General features: G+C 43.6%; 1 protein-coding gene across 1 annotated transcript in view; it reads right to left on the bottom strand.

The window, feature by feature from the left end:
- LOC126424723 (ATP-binding cassette sub-family C member 4-like) overlaps positions 1-22,888 on the bottom strand; it is a 176,113-nt gene that overhangs the window by 86,359 nt on the left and 66,866 nt on the right. The window contains exon 6 of the mRNA XM_050087443.1: positions 10,829-11,045. Coding sequence (XP_049943400.1) covers positions 10,829-11,045 — 217 coding nt within the window. The remainder of the gene's footprint in view (positions 1-10,828; positions 11,046-22,888) is intronic.

The raw sequence follows: 22,888 nt of genomic DNA on the forward strand, positions 1-22,888 counted from the left end.
CTCGTTTATACAATCAGGTGAAATGTTAAAATGGCTTAAACTTCATACTTGTTACTAACAATCAGGTGAGATGTTACAGACTTGAAGTACAATAATCATAATGGCTACAGCAGTAAAATCATACATAGATGACACTATTTGATTGGGATTAATAGACAGATGTTAGAGGCTGGAGGCAGAAGGAGAGGAAGAGAGAGAGAAAGTGTGTGTGTGTGTGTGTGAGAGAGAGAGAGAGGGTGGAAAGAGTGGTTATATGAGAGCAAGGTGTCTTAAGAGTACATGTTACATATATTAGCTGCCTAAAGGTTGAGGTAAAACATTGGTTAATGCTATAAAATATGCCGATAGATATACAATTTGTGCCAGTAGTTGATGTACATACAGTTTCAAGCTGACAAGGGGTACAAGTTGTTGGTGTGATGAATTATCTGTAAATGAGGTCAATCTCTTGTACTCTTGGCGGCTGTCAATATTTATGGTCAATATTAAGGTGTGTGTGTGTGTGTGTGTGTGTGTGTGTGTGTGTGTGTGTGTGTGTCATTTTTGTCATTTAAGATGGATTCCGGTTGTTTCGTTCGGTGTTTGTATATTTCGAGTGATTCGAGGATCTCTAGTTTTCTGCCTTTTGGTTGGATGTGTAGGATGCTAATACTTTTGTTGTTAACGGTGATTGGTAACAGTAAACTTCGTGTTTCATTTACTGTCAATAACAGTCACGGTAAAGCCTAACTTCCGCATTTAAAGTCCGCAGTCCCAGTGACCTCTGGAAGGTTCCCTCAATCAGCTGTGACCGGAAATCACAGTTGCCAGGAGTAACACCGCTGAGCCTCTCTAAAACGTTTTGGAAAAATGCCGTCACGCCACATTCGCCGACACTGGTGTTCCTGTGTACTGCAAAACCACGATTCATCGCTGAACACAGTGCGCCTATATTAGTAAGGAGTCTGTGCTTCCCGCTCATGATGCCTCTCGAAATGCAGCCGTTTGCGTTTGGCAGCATCAGTAATTCGGCGGGTAAATTCGATAAGAGCCAATCATAATGCTCGATTCATTCACATCCTTTGTGTTGGGATATTGGAGCCTCTACATAGCGGTTATAACATTTGAGAGCAGGAAGACTAGAACCGTTAGGTTCACGAGGAAGACTGCATTCGGCTTTATTTTCGAAAACAGACATCAAGAAAGCACCTGTTAATTATTTCTGGGACACTATACAGTTCACAAGAGGTCGACTTGGCAGGTATTTTTTACGAAGCCATGTGACATGGGAATAACATTGAGAAAATTTTAGATGGCGAGTCTTCACGTGGACGTTTCGCGGTGAGGCGAGGCGTGAGCCACGCTGGGGCGAGTACGCACGGCTGAACTTGTCACGCATGGCCCGTTACAAACACTGGGGGGAAAGCAGCCCGTGCTATTCTGTCATCAGCGCTACTGACAAGTGATGCCTCGAGGTGTCTCGAGTATGAGACAGACGTCAACGCGCCTTGTAGTCCTGTGACGTCGGTATATCCCTGACTGTATACTCTGAAATAGAGACTACTTTCCCCTGAGTCCAGCAGCGACTAATATCTGTACGCACTCCCTGGAGCGTCTGCACTCCCGGCCATTCACATCACACGTCGACCACACATGGGGGGCCGCGGTTGGCAGGGGGGTGCTCGAGTGTGTTGATTTGCATATTTTGCGAGCAGGTCTGTAGGCTGTGTTATACATTATTTGAACAGTTTATGAGTACTGAGTGTTTCTACAAATAACTGTGCTGCATTACTTGAGTTTGCCAGCGTGTAATGAACTTATTTCGTTAATTTAATAGTTATTTGCGTGTCTTGAGAGTGTTATGTAGAAGTAGCTCACAGGTCTGTTGGATGTGTGACATGGCCCCAAGCACATCAGGCCTAGTGTTTTGTATGACTGTGGTAAATGTACTCCATCCCTAAATAAAATTTTCCAAAATAAACAGTGCACTCCGACCTTACTCTATACAACAGCCCAGCACAGGCTGAGTCACTATTGCTCCAGTTTCTCCCTACAGACCACCAGCTTGGATTACATCACAGGAGGGATGACAGCACCATCTGGAGGCAGTACAGTGTGCTATGTCAGTTGGAGTCTAGATCTCGTGGTGGAGAGACTGCCTGCAAAATAAAGACTTGTGTCCAGAGTCGTTTTCCCGCCATTTCCCCCCACCATCTTGGATTATTTCACGAAATGGACGACAGCACCCTCTGATGACAGTATTGTCTACTGGGCCAGTTGTAGTCTGGATCTCATGGTGGAGACACTGCCTGCGTAATAAAAACTTTTCTCCAACACAGGCAGAGTCGTTTTCCCGCCATTTTACCCCCATCATCTTGGATTACGTGACGAAATGGGCGACAGCACCCTCTGCTGGTGGTGCTGTGTACTACGTCCAGACCTTGTGGTGAGCACACTGTTTGACGCCATCTTGGAGAACAGTACATGCGTCATCACCTGACATCACGGTAGCGCCCTCTGGTGGTGGGGCTGTTTTCTATGTCAGTTGGAGTCCAGACCTCGTGGTGAACGCGCTATTTGCCACCATCTTGGATTGTGTCACAAATGAGAGCGCCCTCTGGTGGTGACGATGTGTACTAAGTCAGTTGGAGTTTGGACCTCTTGATGATCACACCTGATGGCTGTACTGCTTGCAATTGTTTAAATAAAGACTTATGTCCAAGTCCCTTTCCCGCAAATTCTTCAGAGGAGGTGGCGGTCAGGTCACTGAGGTTAGTACAAGTGTCCTTTCTTTCGCGCCATTTTCTTAGATTAGCAGCGAAACTCGAAGTGAACTTTGTTTACTGTCAAAATTCAAAAATGGTTCAAATGGCTCTGAGCACTATGGGACTCGACTGCCGAGGTCATTAGTCCCCTAGAACTTAGAACTAGTTAAACCTAACTAACCTAAGGACATCATAAACATCCATGCCCGAGGCAGGATTCGAACCTGCGACCGTAGCGGTCTTGCGGTTCCAGACTGCAGCGCCTTTAACCGCACGGCCACTTCGGCCGGCAGTGTGAATAGTTCAGTGATGGGGTTGTTCCCATCGGAAGCGACAGTAAACCAACACCAACAATAATAGTTCAGGTATACATGTCGACATCCAACGTCCAAGCAGAAAATGAGGAGACAGAGAAAGTATAAATGAGTATATTAGTAAGTGAAGGAAGATGAAAATCTAAGAATCATGAGGATTGGAATGTGGTTGTAGGCTACAGAGTAAAGAAAGGGTTATGGGAGACATGGGCTTGCTAATAGGAATGAGACAAGACGAAGGCTAATTGAATTCTGCAATAAATTGTAGCTCCTAACAGCGAATACTCTGCTCAATAATGGCAGGAGGAGGGGGTGTACTTGGAAAAGACTGGGAAATACACGGAGATTTAGGTTGGATATTGGATTGCAAGGCATTCACAGATAGACACGTAGACTCAGATCACAATTTGGTGGTGATGATAGGTAGCCTGAAATTTGAGAGATTAGTCACGAAGAATCAGTGCGAAAGAAGCGGGTATGGAAGTACTAAAAAATGAAGAGCGATGCTTGAAGTTACGTGAGGCTATAGATACTGCGATGATGAGTAGTTCAGTAGGCAGTTCACTTCACGAGGAAAGGACATCTCTAAAATTGACAGTCACAACAATTGGAAAGAAAACCTTAGGTACAAAGAAAGTAACTGCGAAGAAACCACGGTTAACAGAAGAGATACTTCTGTTGAAAGATGAAAGAAGGAAACACAAAAATGATTAGGGACCCTAAAAAATACAGACTTACAAGTCACTTAGGAACGAACTAGACATGAAGCGCAGGGAAGTTATGTCGAAAGGGCTGCACAAAAAATGTGAATAAAATCGAAAAAGAAGTAATTGTCGGAACGACTGATTGAGCTTACAGAAAAGTCAAAATAACCTTTGGTGAAATTTAAACCCATGGGCGGTAGCGTTAAGAGGGCAACGGGGATTCCACTGTTTAATACAGAGGAGAAAGTGGGTAGTTGGAGAGAGTACATTAAAAGCCTCTATGAGGGCGAGGAGTCATCTGATGACGTGAGAGAAGAAGAAACAGGAGTCGACAGGGAAGAAATAGGGGATCCAGTATTACAATCAGAATTTAAAAGAGCTTCGGAAGACCTAAGATCGAATAAGGCAGAAGAGAAAGGTCAAATAACATCGGAATTTCTGAAATCATTGACGGACGTGGCAACGAAACGACTATTCGTGTTGGTGTGCAGAGTGTATGAGACTGGCGATGAAGCATCCACACTATCTCGAAGACTACAGGGACGACTGGTAAGGTAAGTAGCGCACAACAGCTCATGCATCTCAAGCTGCTGACGAGAGTAATATACACAAGAATGAAAGAGAAGGTTGACAAGGTGTTAGATGACGACCAGTGTGGTTTTAGGAAATGTAACGACAGCAGAGAGGCAGTTCTGACGTCGTGGTTGATAAGGGAAGCAAGAAGAAAGAAAAATCAAAACACGTTCATAGGATATGTCGATATGGGGAAAGCGTTCGACAATGTAAATTAGTGCAAGATGTTCGAAATTTTGAGAAAAATAGGGAAGGATGAGCAATAGGTTCAAATGGCTCTGAGCACTATGGGACTTAACTTCTGAGGTCATCAGTCCCCTAGAACTCAGAACTTCTTAAACTTAACTAATCTAAGGACATCACACACATCCATGCCCAAGGCAGGATTCAAACCTGCGACCGTAGCGATCGCGTGGTTCCAGACTGTAGTGCCTAGAACCGCTCGGCCACTCCGGCCGGCGATAAGCAATAGGGAGCGACGGTTAATATACAGTATGTATAAGATCCAAGAGGGAGAAATAAGAGTGGAAGACCAACAACGAAGCCTTCGCATTAAAATGGGTGTAACACAGGGATGCAGTCTTTCGTCCCTACTGTTTAATCTATACATCGAAGAAGTGAAAATGGAAATAAAAGGATGGTTTGAGAGTGGAATTAAAATTCAGGGTGAAACGACGTCAACGATAAGATTCGCAAACAATGGTTCAAATGGCTCTAAGCACTATGGGTCTGAGCGTCTGAGGTCTTCAGTCCCCTAGAACTTAGAACTAGTTAAACCTAACTAACCTAAGGGCATCACACACATCCATGCCCGAGGCAGGATTCGAACCTGCGACCGTAGCAGCAGCGCGGTTCCAGACTGAAGCGCCTAGAACCGCTCGTCCACATCGCCGGCTAAGATTCGCAGATGACACTGATATGCTCAGTGGAAGTGAAGAAGAATTACAGGATATGTTGAAAGGAATGAACAGTCTAATGAGTACAGAATATGGACTAGGAGTACGTCGAAGGAAGATGAAAGTAATGACAAGCAGCAGAAATGAGAAGAGCGAGAAACTTAACATTAGGATTGGAGATAATGAAGTAGATGAAGTTAAGGAATTCTGCTACCTGGGCAGCGAAATAACCCATGACAGACAGAGCAAGGAGGGTGTAAAAAGCGAACTAGCACGCTCAAAAAGGGCATTCCCGGCCGAGAGGTCTACTAGATTAAAAAAAAGTCTTTATCCGAGGAATAAATTTCTAAGAATATACATTTGGAAGACTGCATTGTATCGTAGTGAAACGTGGACTGTGTAAAAACCGGAACAGAAGGGTATCGAAACATTTGCGATGTGGTACTACAGACGAATGTTGACAATTAGCTGGACTGGTAAGGTAAGGAATGAGGATGTTCTCCTCAGAGTCGTCGAGGAAAACACTGACAAGGAGAAGGGCCAGGATGGTAGGAGATCTGTTAAGACATCAAGGAATAACCCCCATGATACTATACGGAGTACTGTAGTGGGTAAATTCTGTACAGGAAGCCAGATGTTGGAATACATGCAGCAAATAACTGAGGACGTCGGCTACAACTGCGTCTTTGAGATGAAAATGTTGGCACAGGAGAGGAATTCGTGTACTGGCCAGACTGCTAGGATTTAGCACATTCGAAATTGTAACGGAGGTCATGAGAGAATTTCAATGGGAAACTATGGACCAGAGACAAGAATTCTCTCCAGAAAACCTGTTGGATAAATTTAGAGAATCGATATTCTATGCATATTGTGCGACAGTTTTGCTGCCACGACGGTAGATCTCGTGTAGATACGAGGAGAATAAGATGAGAGAGATTAAAGGACATACAGAGGCATAATATGACTACACTGCATTCCCCGCACGAAACTTCGTGAAAGGAGCTGCCTTTGCGCGCAATTAACGGTGGCTTTTTCTGTATGTATGCTTACATAGATACCTAAACAATTGTTGTTGTGGTCTTCAGTCCTGAGACTGGTTTGATGCAGCTCTCCATGCTACTCTATCCTGTGCAAGCTTCTTCATCTCCCAGTACCTACTGCAACCTACATCCTTCTGAATCTGTTTAGTGTATTCATCTCTCGGTCTCCCTCTACGATTTTTACCCTCCACGCTGCCCTCCAATACTAAATTGGTGATCCCTTGATGCCTCAGAACATGTCCTACCAACCGATCCCTTCTACTGGTCAAGTTGTGCCACAAACTTCTCTTCTCCCCAATCCTATTCAATACCTCCTCATTAGTTACGTGATCTACCCACCTCATCTTCAGCATTCTTCTGTAGCACCACATTTCGAAAGCTTCTATTCTCTTCTTGTCCAAACTAGTTATCGTCCATGTTTCACTTCCATACATGGCTCACTCCATACAAATACTTTCAGAAACGACTTCCTGACACTTAAATCTATACTTGATGTTAACAAATTTCTCTTCTTCAGAAACGATTTCCTTGCCATTGCCAGTCTACATTTTATATCCTCTCTACTTCGACCATCATCAGTTATTTTACTCCCTAAATAGCAAGACTCCTTTACTACTTTAAGTGTCTCATTTCCTAATCTAATTCCCTCAGCATCACCCGATTTAATCTGACTACATTCCATTATCCTCGTTTTGCTTTTGTTGATGTTCATCTTATATCCTCCTTTCAAGACACTGTCCATTCCGTTCAACCGCTTTTCCAAGTCTCCCCGATGTTATTCAATCTGTATATTGAGCAAGCAGTAAAGGAAACAAAAAAAAATTCGGAGTAGGTATTAAAATTCATGGAGAAGAAGTAAAAACTTTGAGGTTCACCTAAACAATTAGGTTAATCATATTCAGTTACGAAGAAGGTCTAAAACTGAGTGGCAAAAAAACAAGTATCTGGCGGCTGAACAGCAAGAAGATGAGAAAGCTGACAGTACATTGGAGAAGGGCGGCAGGAAGTGAACCAGACGGCGTTACCCTGGGATGGAGCTATGGCGAGGTAGGCGGCGAACATACAGACGCGTGCCGCTATCACGGCTGAGGCGCGCTAGGTACGCACAGCTCGCTCGTATTCAGGAACTGGATTGTGGCTGCTACTTGGCTGGGGTACTGTAGGAGCTCAAACGTCGGCTAACGCTTGCTGGATCAAATGAGCTATTTGACACAAGGCATCAGATTTCTGCCGATTTCTGTCGACTGAGGTCTGTTAACGAGACCTGGCGGCGGAGGAATCAAACAGTAGAGCTGGAGGAGACATGTACTCGTACAAGGGACAGTTAAATAAAACCCACACAGATGGAAGAAAAAGTGAGTTAACCGTTTATTATTTCAATATTAAGCGCCGTAACTGTTTATAGACATATACCACTGTACGACGAGACCGTCAGTGCGGGAGAAATGATTGCATTCGGGCTGACAGCTATTCATCCGAAGCAAATAGACGGCTACGGATGTCATTCTTCCGCACTGCAAGGATACGTAAATCACATGCAGAGAGATCGGGACCGTGTGAGGGATGTGTAAGGGCTTTCAAAAATGGTTCAAATGGCTCTGAGCGCTATGGGACTTAACTTCTGAGGTCATCAGTACCCTAGTCCCTTAGAACTACTTAAACCTAACGACATCACACACATCCATGCCCGAGGCAGGATTCGAACCTGCGACCGTAGCGGTCGCGCAGTTCCAAACAGTAGCGCCTAGAGCCGCTCGGCCACCCCGCCCGGCAAGGGCTTTTCATCGAAACTACTGTAGCTTAGTCGAAACAACCTTCGCAACACATCGGTTCGCCCACACACCGTCCATACAGTCCCGATCGGTACCCGTTCGATTTCCATATTTTTGGAGCCTCGGAGAAAGACATTCATAGCCGACTGTTTGCTTCAAACGAAGGGATTGTCGCGTGGGTACAATCGTGGTTTCGTAGACAACCGCAAACGTTTTTCCTTGGGAGCAGTGACCATCTTGTTTCACAGAGGGATAAATTTATTGGCAGTTATGGCAATTGCTTTTCTAACAACAACGACTTTAATTACATTTGCTTATGTCTCGTTTTCATTTCACTACTCTGCATAATTTATTTGCCATCCTGCCAGTATTTTTGGAGCTACCAAGTTTCTGTTAGTGCACTCTTAAACAGAAATCTAGAATAAGGCTTCTGTGAATGACGAATAAGGTCATCAGACTTGGTTGTCGTGCCTGTAGAGAGCTATACCATGTTAATCTACGCCCAACCCATGTGTAAATGAACGCATATTCCCTCTTCGCATGCATTATTGAATCATCTAGTGTTCTTAAGGCCATGGAAGTATGATATATTTGGTGGTTATTGTAGAACAAACACCATCACACCAGGCCTTGGAGGTGCAACGGCACCGACCGGCCGCCGTGTCGTCCTCAGTCCCCAGACGTCACGAGATAGTGATACAGAGGGCCATGTGGTCAGCACATCACTCTCCTGGCCATTTTCAGTTTTCCTGTCAGAACTTCTCAGTCAAATAGCACCTCAGTTGGCCACACCAGGGCTGGGAGCATCCCGCTTGCCAACAGCGTGGACGGTGACCTGTCCAAGTGCTTGCCAAGTATGACAGCGCTTAACCTTGGTGATCTGATAGGAACTGGTGTTACCACTGCGGCAAGGCCGTTAGCTGGTGGGTATTATAGCACGAATAAAACTCTGACAGCCGCAAAGTTTTTCGGTTAACTAATGTAATTCTGGACAGCAGTAGCTTTCGTAGTGCTCTTATTGAAGCGTCTCGTTGATATGCACATGTGAGAATGGGAAAACATCGCAGGGAAGAACACCTCGATACAGGTCTGTAGGTCCAGGGCACAAACACCCATTAATATTGATCGGAGGTCTGCGGATGCGGTGCTCGAGGCAGCACAGGACCTCAGCAGGTTTCGTTATTGCACTTTCCTCACTGCAGCAGTGGAGTGATAACCTGGGAGCCCAAACACTGGCACCAATATCCACAACTACATTTAGTACAGACTGGTGGTACAGCGTAGAGACATTGAGGAACAAATGAAACCTCCTTTGTCCGAAACGTAATTTTATTCCTTATGCAATCCCGTTTCCTTGCTTCAAACTCTATGTGGACACTATACTCACCTATAGTGGACTGATGTGTTGAGCATAGAAGCACGGAACAGAAAAAGTATGTGCACAACCTTTCGAGCTCTCACTCTTTTTCTAGTAAACGTTTTTCACCACACAGACACTCAAACACACACTCGCACAGTGGCGGCGAGACTGATTATTGATTATCGATTACTGGAATCAGTTGTGTGGACCGACGGAGGTGTAGGCGGGGCAGGGGAAGACTTATGAGGCAAGGAGGTGATAGCAGGAAAGAGAGGCAGCTCTCTCAGCAGAAGACTCAGTAGCTGCACAACAGGGTGAAAGGAAACTTCCTGCCAGATTACAGCTGTGTGCTGGACCGAGACTTCAACTCGGGACCTTTGCCTTTCGCAGGCAAGTGGTCTACCATCTGAGCTACCCAAGCACGACTCACGCCCCGTCCTCACAGCTTCAATTCTGCCAGTACCTCGTCTCCTGCCTTCCAAACTTTACAGAAGCTCACCTGCGAACCTTGCAGAACTAGCAATCCTGAAAGAATGGATATTGCGGCGACATGGCTTAGCCTGGGAGATGTTTCCAGAATGAGATTTTCACTCTGCAGTGGAGTGTGCGCCCATATTTAACTTCCTGGCAGATTAAAACTGTGCGCCGGACCGAGACTCAAACTCGGGAGCTTTGCCTTTCGCGGGCAAGTGGTCTACCACTGACGAGATACTGGCAGAAGTAAAACTGTGAGGACAGGGCGTGAGTCGTGCTTGGGTAGCTCAGATGGTAGAGCGCTTGCCCGGGTAGCTCAGATGGTAGACCACTTGTCCACGAAAGGCTAAGGTCCCGAGTACGAGTCTCGGTCCGGCACACAGTTTTAATCTGCCAGGAAGTTTCATATAGGCGCACACTCCACTGCAGAGTGAAAATCTCATTCTAGGGTGAAAGGAGTTCAGAGTGTAGATGACACAAGACACACATCGAGAGGGAGACAGTGAAAGGTAGAAGGGGGAGATATTGAAAGAGGGTTCAGAGAAAGGGGTAGCATTGGAAAAGGAGGAAAGAGAGGTGGAGAGAGAGAGAGAGAGAGAGAGAGAGAGAACGTTAGTATCGTGGGAGAAAGCAGCATACGATCTCAAGGGGAAAGGAGTTCAAATGTTCAAATGTGTGCGGATTCCTAAGGGACCAAACTACTGAGGTCATCGATCCCTAGACTTACACGCTACTTAAACTAACTTATGCTAAGAACAACACACGCACCCATTCCCGAGGGAGGACTCGAGCCTCCGGCATGAAAGGGGTATTATAAAAACAAGCGAGAAGGGGAAAGGCGAGGTGACACAGTGATAAACAGCCCACTCCGGGGGGTAGGAAGAGCGCAGGATATGCAGCTGCCACTTCAGTGGTCGACACAGGCGTGGGAATGCCACGGTCCGTGGTTACCTTGGGCTGGAGCGAAGGCGACGTAGACGGCGGCGAGGCCAATAGCGCCCGCCAGCCCCAGCACGTGGTACAGCAGGGCCGCGCCCGCCGCCGCCTGCACGTGCAGCAGCCACAGCCAGTGCAACACCGACGTCGACACCTCGAGCCGCGCCGCGGCGCCCGACAGCAGCGACACCATGCGCTCCGGCTGCGCGGGTCCACCGTGGCGCTGCAGCGCCTGCCGCACACACAGCAGCCACGCATGAGGCGGGGGTAAGGGCGGGGGTAGGGGTAGGGGTAGGAGAAGGGGGCAGGGGGCAGTGGGCCCGGGAACAGGCGAGCGAGGCAGCGGCTGGCTGGAGCAGTGACGTCATCTTGTCTGACCGAGGCAAAGGCGGCCGTGGGTGAGCAGTAACCATCCCATCCTCTGAGCAAGTAAAAGTCAAAATGCAGCACTTATTTCACGAGAAAACACTGTGCGCCGTGCTACGCATCAGATACCGCATACAGTACTACACTACGGGCCGTTAAAATTCCTACATCACGAAGATGACGTGCTATAGACGCGAAATTTAACCGACAGGAAGGAGATGCTGTGATACGCAAATAACTAATTTTTCACAGCATTCACACAAGGTTGGCTCCGGTGGTGACACCCACAACGTGCTGACATGAGGAAAGTTTCCAACCGATTTCTCATACACTAACAGCAGTTGACCGGCGTTGCCTGGTGAAACGTTGTTGTGATGCCTCGTCTAAGGTGGAGGAATGCGTACCATTATGTTTCCGACTTTGATAAAAATCAGATTGTAGCCTATCACGACACTGCTGCTCGCGTTGGTCGAGATACAATGACTGTTAGCAGAATATGGAATCGTTGGGTTCAGGAAGATAATACGGAACGCCGTGCTGGATCCCAACGGCCTCGTATCACTAGCAGTTGAGATGACAGGCATCTTATCTGCATGGGTGTAACGGATCGTGCAGCCACGTCTCGATCCCTGAGTCAACAGATGGGGACGTTTGCAAGACAACAACCATCTGCACGAACAGTGCGTCGACGTTTGCAGCAGCACGGACTATCAGCTCGGAGACCATGGCTGCAGTTACCCTTGACGCTGGAGCACTGACAGGAGCGCCTGCGATAGTGTACTCAATGACGAACCTGGGTGCACGAATAGCAAAACGTCATTTTTTCGGATGAATCCAGGTTCTGTTTACAGCATCATGATGGTCGCATCCGTGTTTGGCAACATCGAGGTGAATGCCCATTGGAAGCATGTATTTGTCATCGCCAACCCGGCGTGTTATGGGGTGCCATTGGTTACACGTCTCGGTCACCTCTTGTTTGCATTGACAGAACTTTGATCAGTGGACGTTACATTTCAGATGTGTTACGACCCGTGGCTCTACCCTTCATTCGATCCCAGCGAAACCCTACATTTCAGCAGGATAATGCACGAGCTCATGTTGCAGGTGCTTTACGGGCCTTTCTGGATACAGAAAATGGTCGACTTCTGCCCTGGCCAGCATATTCTCCAGATCTCTCACCAATTGTAAACGTCTGGTCAATGTTGGACGAGCAGCTGACTCGTCACAATACTCCAGTCATTACTCTTGATGAACTGTGGTATCGTGTTGAAGCTGCATGGGCAGCTGTACCTGTACATGCCATCCAAGCTCTGTTTGACTCAATGCCCAGGCGTATGAAGAGGTGGTTGTTATGGGTACTGATTTCTCAGGATCCACGCACCGAAATTGCGTGAAAATGTAATCACATGGCACTTCTAGAATAATATATTTGTCCAATGAATACCCGTTTATCATCTGCATTTCTTCTTGGTGTAGCAAATTTAATGGCCAGTAGTGCATTTTCTCTGAGGACACCACTGTGTTTGTAATCACGAAATACAAGGTGCCTCTGGAGGAATAATAAAAAAAATAATAGAGATATTCCGCCTAATTCGAGACATTGTTTCACCTTTTGTTAACACGTTTCAGCATTTTATTGTGCGGTCTTCGGTGGGATACTTTGATTCGGTCTCAAAACTGTTATAATACTGTAATATTTGAATCTCTGCTTGAAGTTATTTACGTAGCTAAAACCAGTGATAATTAAGGGTCAAATAATGCGTTTGTTTTACATACACAGAATGTCCCAGGAGGAACGGTCAGTACTCACGGATGTAACAGAAGCAGTCATTCGAAGCAAGACATACCAGTAAACATGAGCTCTATAATACATACTTCAAGAGGTATCAGCAAATGTTAAGTAGAAAAGATGTCCTTTATAGTACTGAAGATCAATAAGTCCTCATAGTTCTTATGGTATGCATTTTAAGAGCCCATGTTTAGTGCACCTATTTGCTTCGAATGCTCTTCCTATCGTATCCCTACATACTAACCATTTCTCTTGGGACACGCTCTGTAGTTAACCGCACTCGCCACCTAAATGATACCCTATATATTGCACCTTTACGCTACGGCGAAAATTGAGCCTAGCATTCTAGTTTGGAGAACAAAATATCTGCATAGTTTTAAACATACCTTACATGACGCTAACAAATTCTTTTTATGGTGTTAGGTTTTCTCAGCTACCACAAATTTTTGTACAGCGTGCCATCTGCAGACAGACAAAACAGTTTCGACTTATTGGTTCTCGTCCATTTTAGATCAAAATTCCATTACTTAGGGTGTTACCTATGTATTTTGTTCATATAGCCTTCTTTCCCGATATTCTAGATATGTTAAGATACTTATTTTCTTCATAATGGAAGTTCTGATGGTTTCACACGTATTTTTATTGGTTTTGTCACAAAACACGAAGTTTAATAGCGTGTTACTGTGGCTGTTTCCTGTTCATTTGCTTTGTTGTGCGTTTATTTGAAGCGTGGAACGCGGATGGTATGTTGCAGAGTAACGTATATTTATTTAGTACATTTATTCTTTGAGCTACTAATTTTTGTGTACGCTAATTCTCTTTTACAATCATTTTTTTATGCTGTCTATTACTAAACCAAAAAATCACAAAAAATTCATAAAATTCTCACATAAATATGTATTATGGGGAATATTGCTCAAGAATGGAAATGTGCTTTGATTCAACCATTTCCAGAAATAGGCGACCAGAGAGATCCTAATAATTACAAAGGTATCTCATTATTACCGTTCACTTACAAAGTTCTTTCCAAGGCGTTGCTCGGCAGACTAGCACCAAAAGCTGATAAAAAGATAGGTGAATACGAAGGAGGCTTCAGAAAAGGAAGGTAATGTAATGAACAGATTTTGAATCTGTCAACTCGCCTCAAGGTCAGGTAGACGAACAACATTGTAGTCACATTCGTGGACTTTAAGAAGGCCTACAACTGCATAGACCAGCACATTCTCTGTGATACACTATAAAATATGGAATAGGCAGGAAAACTGGGGCGCACTTGCAACACACTCACAGACACCACATCCAAGTAAAATTTGAGTGTGAAATCTCAGAACTATTCGAGATACATACAGGGGTCACACAAGGACGTGACCTGTCACCGTTTTTATTCAATGTTATCTGGGACAAAATTAGCAAACAATGGGAAGAACAGATAAAATGGATTCAATTAGGAAGAACATATGCAAATGAGACAATCATAAAATGCCTAGCATTTGCAGATGACCTGGCAATACTAAACAACAATAGAGAAGAAGCACTGTAATACTTTCATGCTGTCTCTACAAAAACAGATCTACAGACATCATAGGAAAAAATGCAGTACATGGAAACAAAGAATATCAGCACACAAGCCATGCGCACGAAATACAGAATGGATAACAAAGTGAAAAATTCAAATGTCTTCGGGAATATATACAAATAGGAGGATCAAAGAAAGGTACTCAACAAGGAACGAACAGAAAAACTTCGAAAAGAATACAAACTGACATTGACGCACTGCAGTAAAACAAATATTTCAAGATGGGCCGAACTCAAGCACTACAGTACAGCTCTACAACCCAGAAGCACTCTACGCGTCAGAAACGACCACAACCGGAGTATCAGGCATCCAGAGACAGAAAAAAATAGAGCACAAAACCCACAGAAAAATTTTTGGAGCAGTAAAGAGTTATAGCATGTGGATGAAGACACCAACCAAAGCATTACACAAATTCACAGACAGACTCACAGACACGAGTAGAAAATGCGGACTTTAATGGACACGTACATAGAATGAACAGCCACAGACACACAAAGTATTTTTGATGTAGTAAACAGCTCAATAAAAAAACTAATTAATTTAGAGGAATAAAAGAAAACCCAAAACAAGCAGGAATCAGTGGGGAACAGATAAATGAAAGACACAACTTCAAAATTTGTGTATGAATGCCTGAGGGACTAAATTGCTGTGAGGTCATGGGTCCCTAGACTTACTCAATACTTAAAATAACTGACGCTAACGACAAGACACACACCCAGGCCCGAGGGCCGCGCGATTCGTCACATGGCGCCTCAAACCACGCGGCCACTCCGCGCGCCGAGAAATAAAATTAAAATAAATTATAAGCGCGACATTTGAAGTGAAATAATGAATGGAAGGAGGGAATACGTGGACAGAGCAAAGGAACGAGAATACAGTCAGAAACTGGAGAGATTTAGGGAAGAGAAAAAGGAGACAAGAAAAAATTGAATAATCACGTAACTTTCAAGTCAAACACTGCCTTACGGGGCAAAATGTGTAGCATTAACAATAATAAATTAAATTAGGTCTTTGCCACATATCCAGTGAGTTAAAACTTGATACTAAATTTTGTAACGTTAATAGCTTACCTCATTATTAAATTCTGTTTGTCGTCTATAGTATTTTTTGGGATGGACGAAATTACATGAAGTACAGAATTTAGAACTTCCATGAATAAGTAACTTCCTGACGAGTTCACATGTATTTGGTAAAAACGGTGAAGAAATTTCACGATGTATCTAGCCCTCCAGCAGCATAGCAAAACCCGTTTTATAAAGTGACTTCATTATGCGTAACAATTTTATTTATACTGATATTATTATTTCTGTTAAATAATTCCAATTTCACTTGTCCTATTGCTTAAGCGAATGTCCGTCTAAATGTGATATATATAGGGTGTAACAAAAATGTGCGGCGCAAATTGCAGGACACATTCCTCGCACGTAGAGGAAGAACTCATGTTATGTGAACATGGGTATGGAAACGCTTTGTTTCCATGTTACAACTCATTTTCTCCAATTCATTAATCGTTGGAAACACACACGAACAGAAAGCACGAGCATACCACATGCAAGTCTTCTCACGGGAGATTCGCAGTGCGCCCTCCTATACCTGCACCAGTCCGCCGTCGTAGTGAATCCCGGATGCGTTGGTGCATCCCTGGAGTATTGCGTGTGGCTTCGTAGCCTTCCATAATAGGGGCGCGGAGACTCTGAACATCTTGTGCTGGGGTTCCATACACAAGAGCTTTCAAATGCTCCACAAGTAAAAGTCCAATGGGTTTACGTCCGAAGAGCGTGGAGCCCAAGCAATTTGTTCGTCTCTACCTATCCATCTATCACCGAATGGTAGAAGCCGACGGTGTTGTTGTTGTGGTCTTCAGTCCAGAGACTGGTTTGATGCAGCTCTCCATGCTATTCTACCCTGTGCAAGCTTCTTCATCTCCCAGTACTTACTGCAACCTACATCCTTCTGATTCTGTTTAGTGTATTCATCTCATGGTCTCCCTCTACGATTTTTTCCCTCCACTCTGCCCTCCAATGCTAAATTTGTGATCCTTTGATGCCTCAGAACATGTCCTACCAACCGGTCCCTTCTTCTGGTCAAGTTGTGCCACAAACTCCTCTTCTCCCCAATTCTATTCAGTACCTCCTCATTAGTTATGTGATCTACCCATCCAATCTTCAGCATTCTTCTGTAGCACCAGATTTCGAAAGCTTCTATTCTCTTCTTGTCTAAACTATTTTTCGTCCACGTTTCACTTCCATACATGGCTACACTCCATAAAAATACTTTCAGAAACGACTTCATGACACTTAAATCTATACTCGATGTTAACAAATTTCTCTTCTTCAGAAACGCCTTCCTTGCCATTGCCAGTCTACATTTTATATCCTCTCTACTTCGACCATCATCAGTTATTTTGCTCCCCAAATAGCAAGATTCATTTACTACTTCAAGCGTCTCATTTCCTAATCTCATTCCTGCAGCATCAACCGACTTAATTCGACTACATTCCATTATCCTCGTTTTGCTTTTGTTGATTTTCATCTTATATCCTCCTTTCAAGACACTGTCCATTCCGTTCATTTGCTCTTCCAGGTCCTTTTCTGTCTCTGACAGAATTACAATATCATCGGTGAACCTGAAACTTTTTATTTCTTTTCCATGGATTTTAATTGCTGCTCCAAATTTTTCTTTTGTTTCCTTTACTGCTTGCTCAATATACAGATTGAGTAACATCGGGGAGAGGCTACAACCCTGTCTCACTCCCTTCCCAACGACTGCTTCCCTTTCATGCCCCTCGACTCTTATAACTGCCATCTGGTTTGTGTACAAATTGTAAATAGCCTTTCGCTCCCTGTATTTTACCCCTGCCACCTTTAGAATTTGAAAGAGAGTATTCCAGTCAACATTGTCAAAAGCTTTCTCTAAGTCTACAAATGCTAGAAATGCAGGTTTGCCTTTCCTTAATCTGTTCTCTAAGATAAATCGTAGGATCAGTATTGCCTCACGTGTTCCATCATTTCTACGGAATCCAAACTGATCTTCCCCGAGGTTGGCTTCTATCAGTTTTTCCATTCGTCTATAAGGAATCCGTGTTAGTATTTTGCAGCCGTGGGTTATTAAACTGATAGTTCGATAATTTTCATATCTGTCAGCACCTGCTTTCTTTGGGACTGGAATAATTACATTCTTCTTGAAGTCTGAGGGTATTTCGCCTGTCTGATATATCTTGCTCACCAGATGGTACAGTTTTGTCAGGGCTGGCTCTCCCACGGCTATCAGTGGTTCTAATGGAATGTTGTCTACTTCGAGGGCCTTGTTTCGACTTATGTATTTCAGTGCTCTGTCAAACTCTTCACGCAGTATCATATCTCCCATTTCATCTTCTTCTACCTCCTCTTCCATTTCCATAATATTGTTCTCAAGAACATCGCCCTTGTATAGACCCTCTATATACTCCTTCGGCTTTTCTGCTTTCCCTTCTTTGATTAGAACTGGGTTTCCATCTGAGGTCTTGATATTCACGCAAGTGGTTCTTTTTTCTCCAAAGGTCTCTTTAATTTTCCTATAGGCAGTATCAATCTTACCCTAGTGACACATGCTTCTACATCCTTACATTTGTCCTCCAGCCAACCCTGCTTAGCCATTTTGCACTTCCTGTCGATATCATTTTTGAGACGTTTGTATTCGATATTAACGCTGAAATGAGGCAGTGCTCCATCGTGCATGAAGTACGTGCTTTGTTGCACAGCTGAAGGAACATCTGCTAACAGACCAGGTAGAATATTCCCTACAAAGTTATGGTTACTTTGTCCGTTGAGCCTGGGTGAAGAAAGTGAGGCCCTACCGAACAGTCACCAACAATGCCGGCCCAAACATGGACTTGAGAGTCTTTGACTTGCTGCAACAGCTGCATGAGGATTGACGTCTGCACGTACATGCCGATTGTGAAAATTTACGATCCGGTCTCGTTGAAATGACGCCTCATCTGTGAACAGCACCGTTGCACTAAAATTGGGGTCGACACTTTGTTGAATAAACAGTTCGCAGAAGAGCACCCGTGCAGGAAAATCAGCTGTTGATAGTGAGTGAACGCGCTGCAAATGGTAGGGACACAGCTGGTCGTCTGGTAACACTCGGCAGACACTCACGTGGCGAACATTCAGTGTTGGAGCTAAGTGTCTTGTACTGACGCTAGGGCCGTCGTCAACTGCGTGAAGAATTTCCGGATAAATTCTGGTGTCCGATACCACCCGTCGGCTTTGACCAATGACGTCATACGTAAGGCAAAGATGCTGAAATGGACAATCTATGAATCGAATGGATTATACTCGTAAACAAATGAATGTAGTGTGCCATAAAATAATACATTTTATGCGACTATTATTTACACGTGAATTTCATTTAAACGAGTTGAAGATGACTGAAATAACTAAGAACACGAGAGCAATTACGTGTGCATACATTATGTAATATAATAGAACAGTGTTGTGTAGAATCTGTTGCCAGCGATGTGGAAGGCGTAGTATACCGTTAGCAGAGCCTGTTCTATTATATTTTCCATACGTATTGCAAAAACAATCTAAATAATCGGCAACTAGAAGCAAACTATATAGGAGGTCATTTCTAGTAACCGATTCCAATATTGCTATTTGTTACGCAAAAGTCTTATAACATATCAGAAATTTGCGTAAAAAATGATCTTGTTAGTGAACTACAGAATACGACTAGACTTTCAAAAAATGGAAATCTTTACGCACATTACTGCACACCAAAGAAGTGAAATGCAAAAAAGACCGAATCTTGCAACCGATAACTATACTACACGAAAGTGACACCAGGTGATGTAGCTCCAAATAACACCAAGTAAACCGATACCCCGGGAGTGACAGTAAAAATAAGACAAGTGTAGCAAAAACATCAAAAAGGAAAAGATAATAGAGGCTACATTAAAAAAAACTTACCGCATATGAACTTCCAAACGTGTCAAAGATCGAGGCTGACAAGAACGAAATAAGGGCGTAACAAGACATGATAATGTTAGAAGGTCAAACTGTAACGAAAGAAGCAAAATCCAGAATAACTAATGAAAAATAATAAGAAACACAAACTTAAGGCACGAATGAGGTACCACTCAAATCAGTTCTTCCCGCCCTCAATCAGACGCAAAATTTTAAAACAATAAAAAAAAAATGAAACCACGAGTCAATCACATAAACCCTCCGGCAAAGTCACAGCAATACCCCTCGGCCCACCATTGTAACCAGAAAATATTAAGACGACAGAAAAACCTCCCTCTAGAGAAACCAAAAAACTAGCACTCGCACAATACAGTAACATGAAAAAACGCAACGTAAAACAAGAAAAAAGTATCAGACCCACCAACAGCTAACTAACAAAACGAGTCCTGTACATTTTGCTGACTACTTTCATAAATGCAAGAAATAAACAATAACCTTTAGGAATACTCTTCCTCTAACAGTATTCCTCTAATTGGCCTTGCAACACGGAAATCCTTCTCTTTCCCCGCAATGACGCCCAATGATTTCAAAAATTTTATAGTTGATTTACGGTCACTCATTTTTTGAAGCATAATTTTCGAAGTAAAAACAACTGACTCATCCATAACGAACAACGTGAGAAATCAAGACCTTATAAATCACGACTACTTTCATTAACAAAAGACGGCGAAAAAAAATTACGAGATGAAAACAAAACAATCTACATCGAATTTTTAATATACGAGCGTAACGAGGAAATTCGGAGAAATCATTTAACGTTCATCGACAGCAATCTGCGGCACAAACAAAATAACATCACACATTACGTCATTGGTCAAAGCCGACGGCTGGTATCGGACACTAGAATTGACCCGAATTTCCGCATCCCGTTGGTGTGTCGTCCTGAACCTCCCTCGGTCCCGAGTATCCCCGAGACGACGGTAAACGGCTTCAAACGTTTTCCTGTCGGGGCACCTTCGTCCTGGAAATCTCTGCCGGTACAAACATTGAGTGCGAGCGCCATTGCCGTCAGATAATCCGTACATCAACTGGGCATCTGCCACTTCTGCATTTGTGTACGCTGCCCGTGCACGAGACAAGTCTGTTATTAACTCTGCGCAGTAACCCGTGTGATTGCAGCGGTCGTACTGATCGCCGGAAGAGTTGATGTTGCCTGCAAACAAGCAATGACGTAAGTCGCGTGGCAACAGGGACATGTTAAACAAAACACTGGCGGTGCACAACGTAACCAGAGGGCACCGGTCCATATTCACCATGACTCTAACGTTCTGTTCCAGTGTGTTCCCCACGAGTAATGAGTTGGACAAAATGAGATGTATCATGGAAACAAAGCGTTTCCAGACCAATGTTCATATAACGTAATTTCTTCGTCTACGTGTGAGTAACGTGCCCTGCAGTTTGTGTCGTACATTTTAGCTACACCCTGTATGTGACGTGCGAATCTTTGTAACTGTAAGAGCGTGGGTTTCTGGGTTTCTGCCATGTGTGTGTCAGATACATTGGAGAAATTGTGAATTTTAAAGAAGCTAGTTTTACGATGCTTTTCAACAGATTTTAGTAGTTCAGACACTTAAAATGAGATTAATTTACTTCTATTTGTTTTCTATGACTGAATCGCTGATTGAAAAAACAACACTTGTCCACTTTTTGTTTAAATTGAGTTAAGAGCTGATTTCCATGTTATGGCGCTCCCTCCATCGAATGAATGCAGAAACAACATTTGTCCATCATTCTTAATGAGACAAACAAGATCCCGACGTTAGGAGTGAGAGGAGAAAGAACCCTTGTCCAGGACTAGTGCTATTTCTGCAGCCAACGTTGGCTAGCCTGTTGTGTAATATCATCTCTGTGTTCGCACGGTTTTTCTTTGTGAAGCACAGCAATGTCGAACAGGGAAGATATGGATGTACATGATGGTGGTGAAAGTGAAAAGAGGAAGAAAGGTGTAAAGAATGTTGACTATGACCGTGAAATCATAAAAAGGTCGCGAATTAAAGTTTTAGAGTACAAAACCTACACTGGAAAGTTAGTTTCAAAGAAAAGCATTGGTGTGGACTGCAAGTAAGTAATGTTCTAATACGGGAGGTTATACGTAAGTAAAATAGTAAACTAATGATTTATTGCGTGACTGAAATATCTGTCTAATTTTGTAGATGTCGTAGAAACTGCTTTGGAAGAATTCCTGAAGAGGAAAGAAATGAAGTATTTTCACTTTTCTACAACATGATATCAAAGGACGCACAAGATTCTTATCTCCAAGGGCTGACTACTGTAGGTAATATTTCCAGAAAACGAAGAAGAGTACCAGAAGGAGCCAACTGCAAACCAAGATGCAACAACTTTCAGTATTTTATTCATTCCAGCACTGGACGATCAGAGGTATGCAAGAAAGCTTTCTTAAGTATCCATGGTGTCACAAACCAAAGGGTAAGGAGCATAAGCAATCCACTTGTTTGTGGGAAGTCGCCCAGTGACCAGAGGGGTAAAAATGCATCAGGAAATCAAATCGGTGGTGCAGAAATAAGTTTGATAATTGATCACATAAATTCCTATCCCCAAAAAATTACTCACTATGGCACAAGAGAACAGCGTTATTTAAATAGCCAACTTAACGCCAAAATCATGCATGAGTAGTTCAGATTACGACATCCCCAAGTAAGTAATATTAAATACGAATTTCATTTAAAAATATTCAAAGAACGTTTTTCACTTACATTTGGTCGACCACAAGTTGACACATGTGGTACTTGTGAAGCGCTTCAAAATAAATTACGAAACAAAACACTGAATAAAACGGCTTAGAGGATTGCCGCTGCAGAAATGATGATTCATAAACGCAGGGCTGCAAAGTTTTCTCCTCGTATTCGTGAAGTACAAGTATAGTGTCAAAAAGACGAGGATGTTTCAGGTATTGCCACAGATTTTATGCAAAATCTGTCCCTTCCTACCATTCCAGTTCAGGAAGTTTTCTACCTTCCGCAACTCAATGTTAATGTATTCAATATCCACAACCTGGAGACAGGATATGCAACATTCTACGTTTATCACGAAGGTGCAGCAAAGAAGGATCCCGATGAAGTCTGCACTTTACTGCTGGATTACATACGAAACTAGTTGCCACCAAACATAAAATACCTGCATATATTTTCAGATTGCTGCCCAGGGCAGAATAAGAATAATACTATGGTCAGGGTCCTCATGGTAGTTGCAGTATCTCAGTGTTTATTCAGAATTTATCATCATTTCCCGGTCAGAGGCCATTCATTCTTACTCTGTGACAGGGATTTTGCAGTGATTAAGAGGAAAATTCGAGCTTTCGATAGGATTTATATCAT

The sequence above is a fragment of the Schistocerca serialis genome, chromosome 10, assembly GCF_023864345.2.
Source record: "Schistocerca serialis cubense isolate TAMUIC-IGC-003099 chromosome 10, iqSchSeri2.2, whole genome shotgun sequence".
Lineage (NCBI taxonomy): Eukaryota > Metazoa > Arthropoda > Insecta > Orthoptera > Acrididae > Schistocerca > Schistocerca serialis.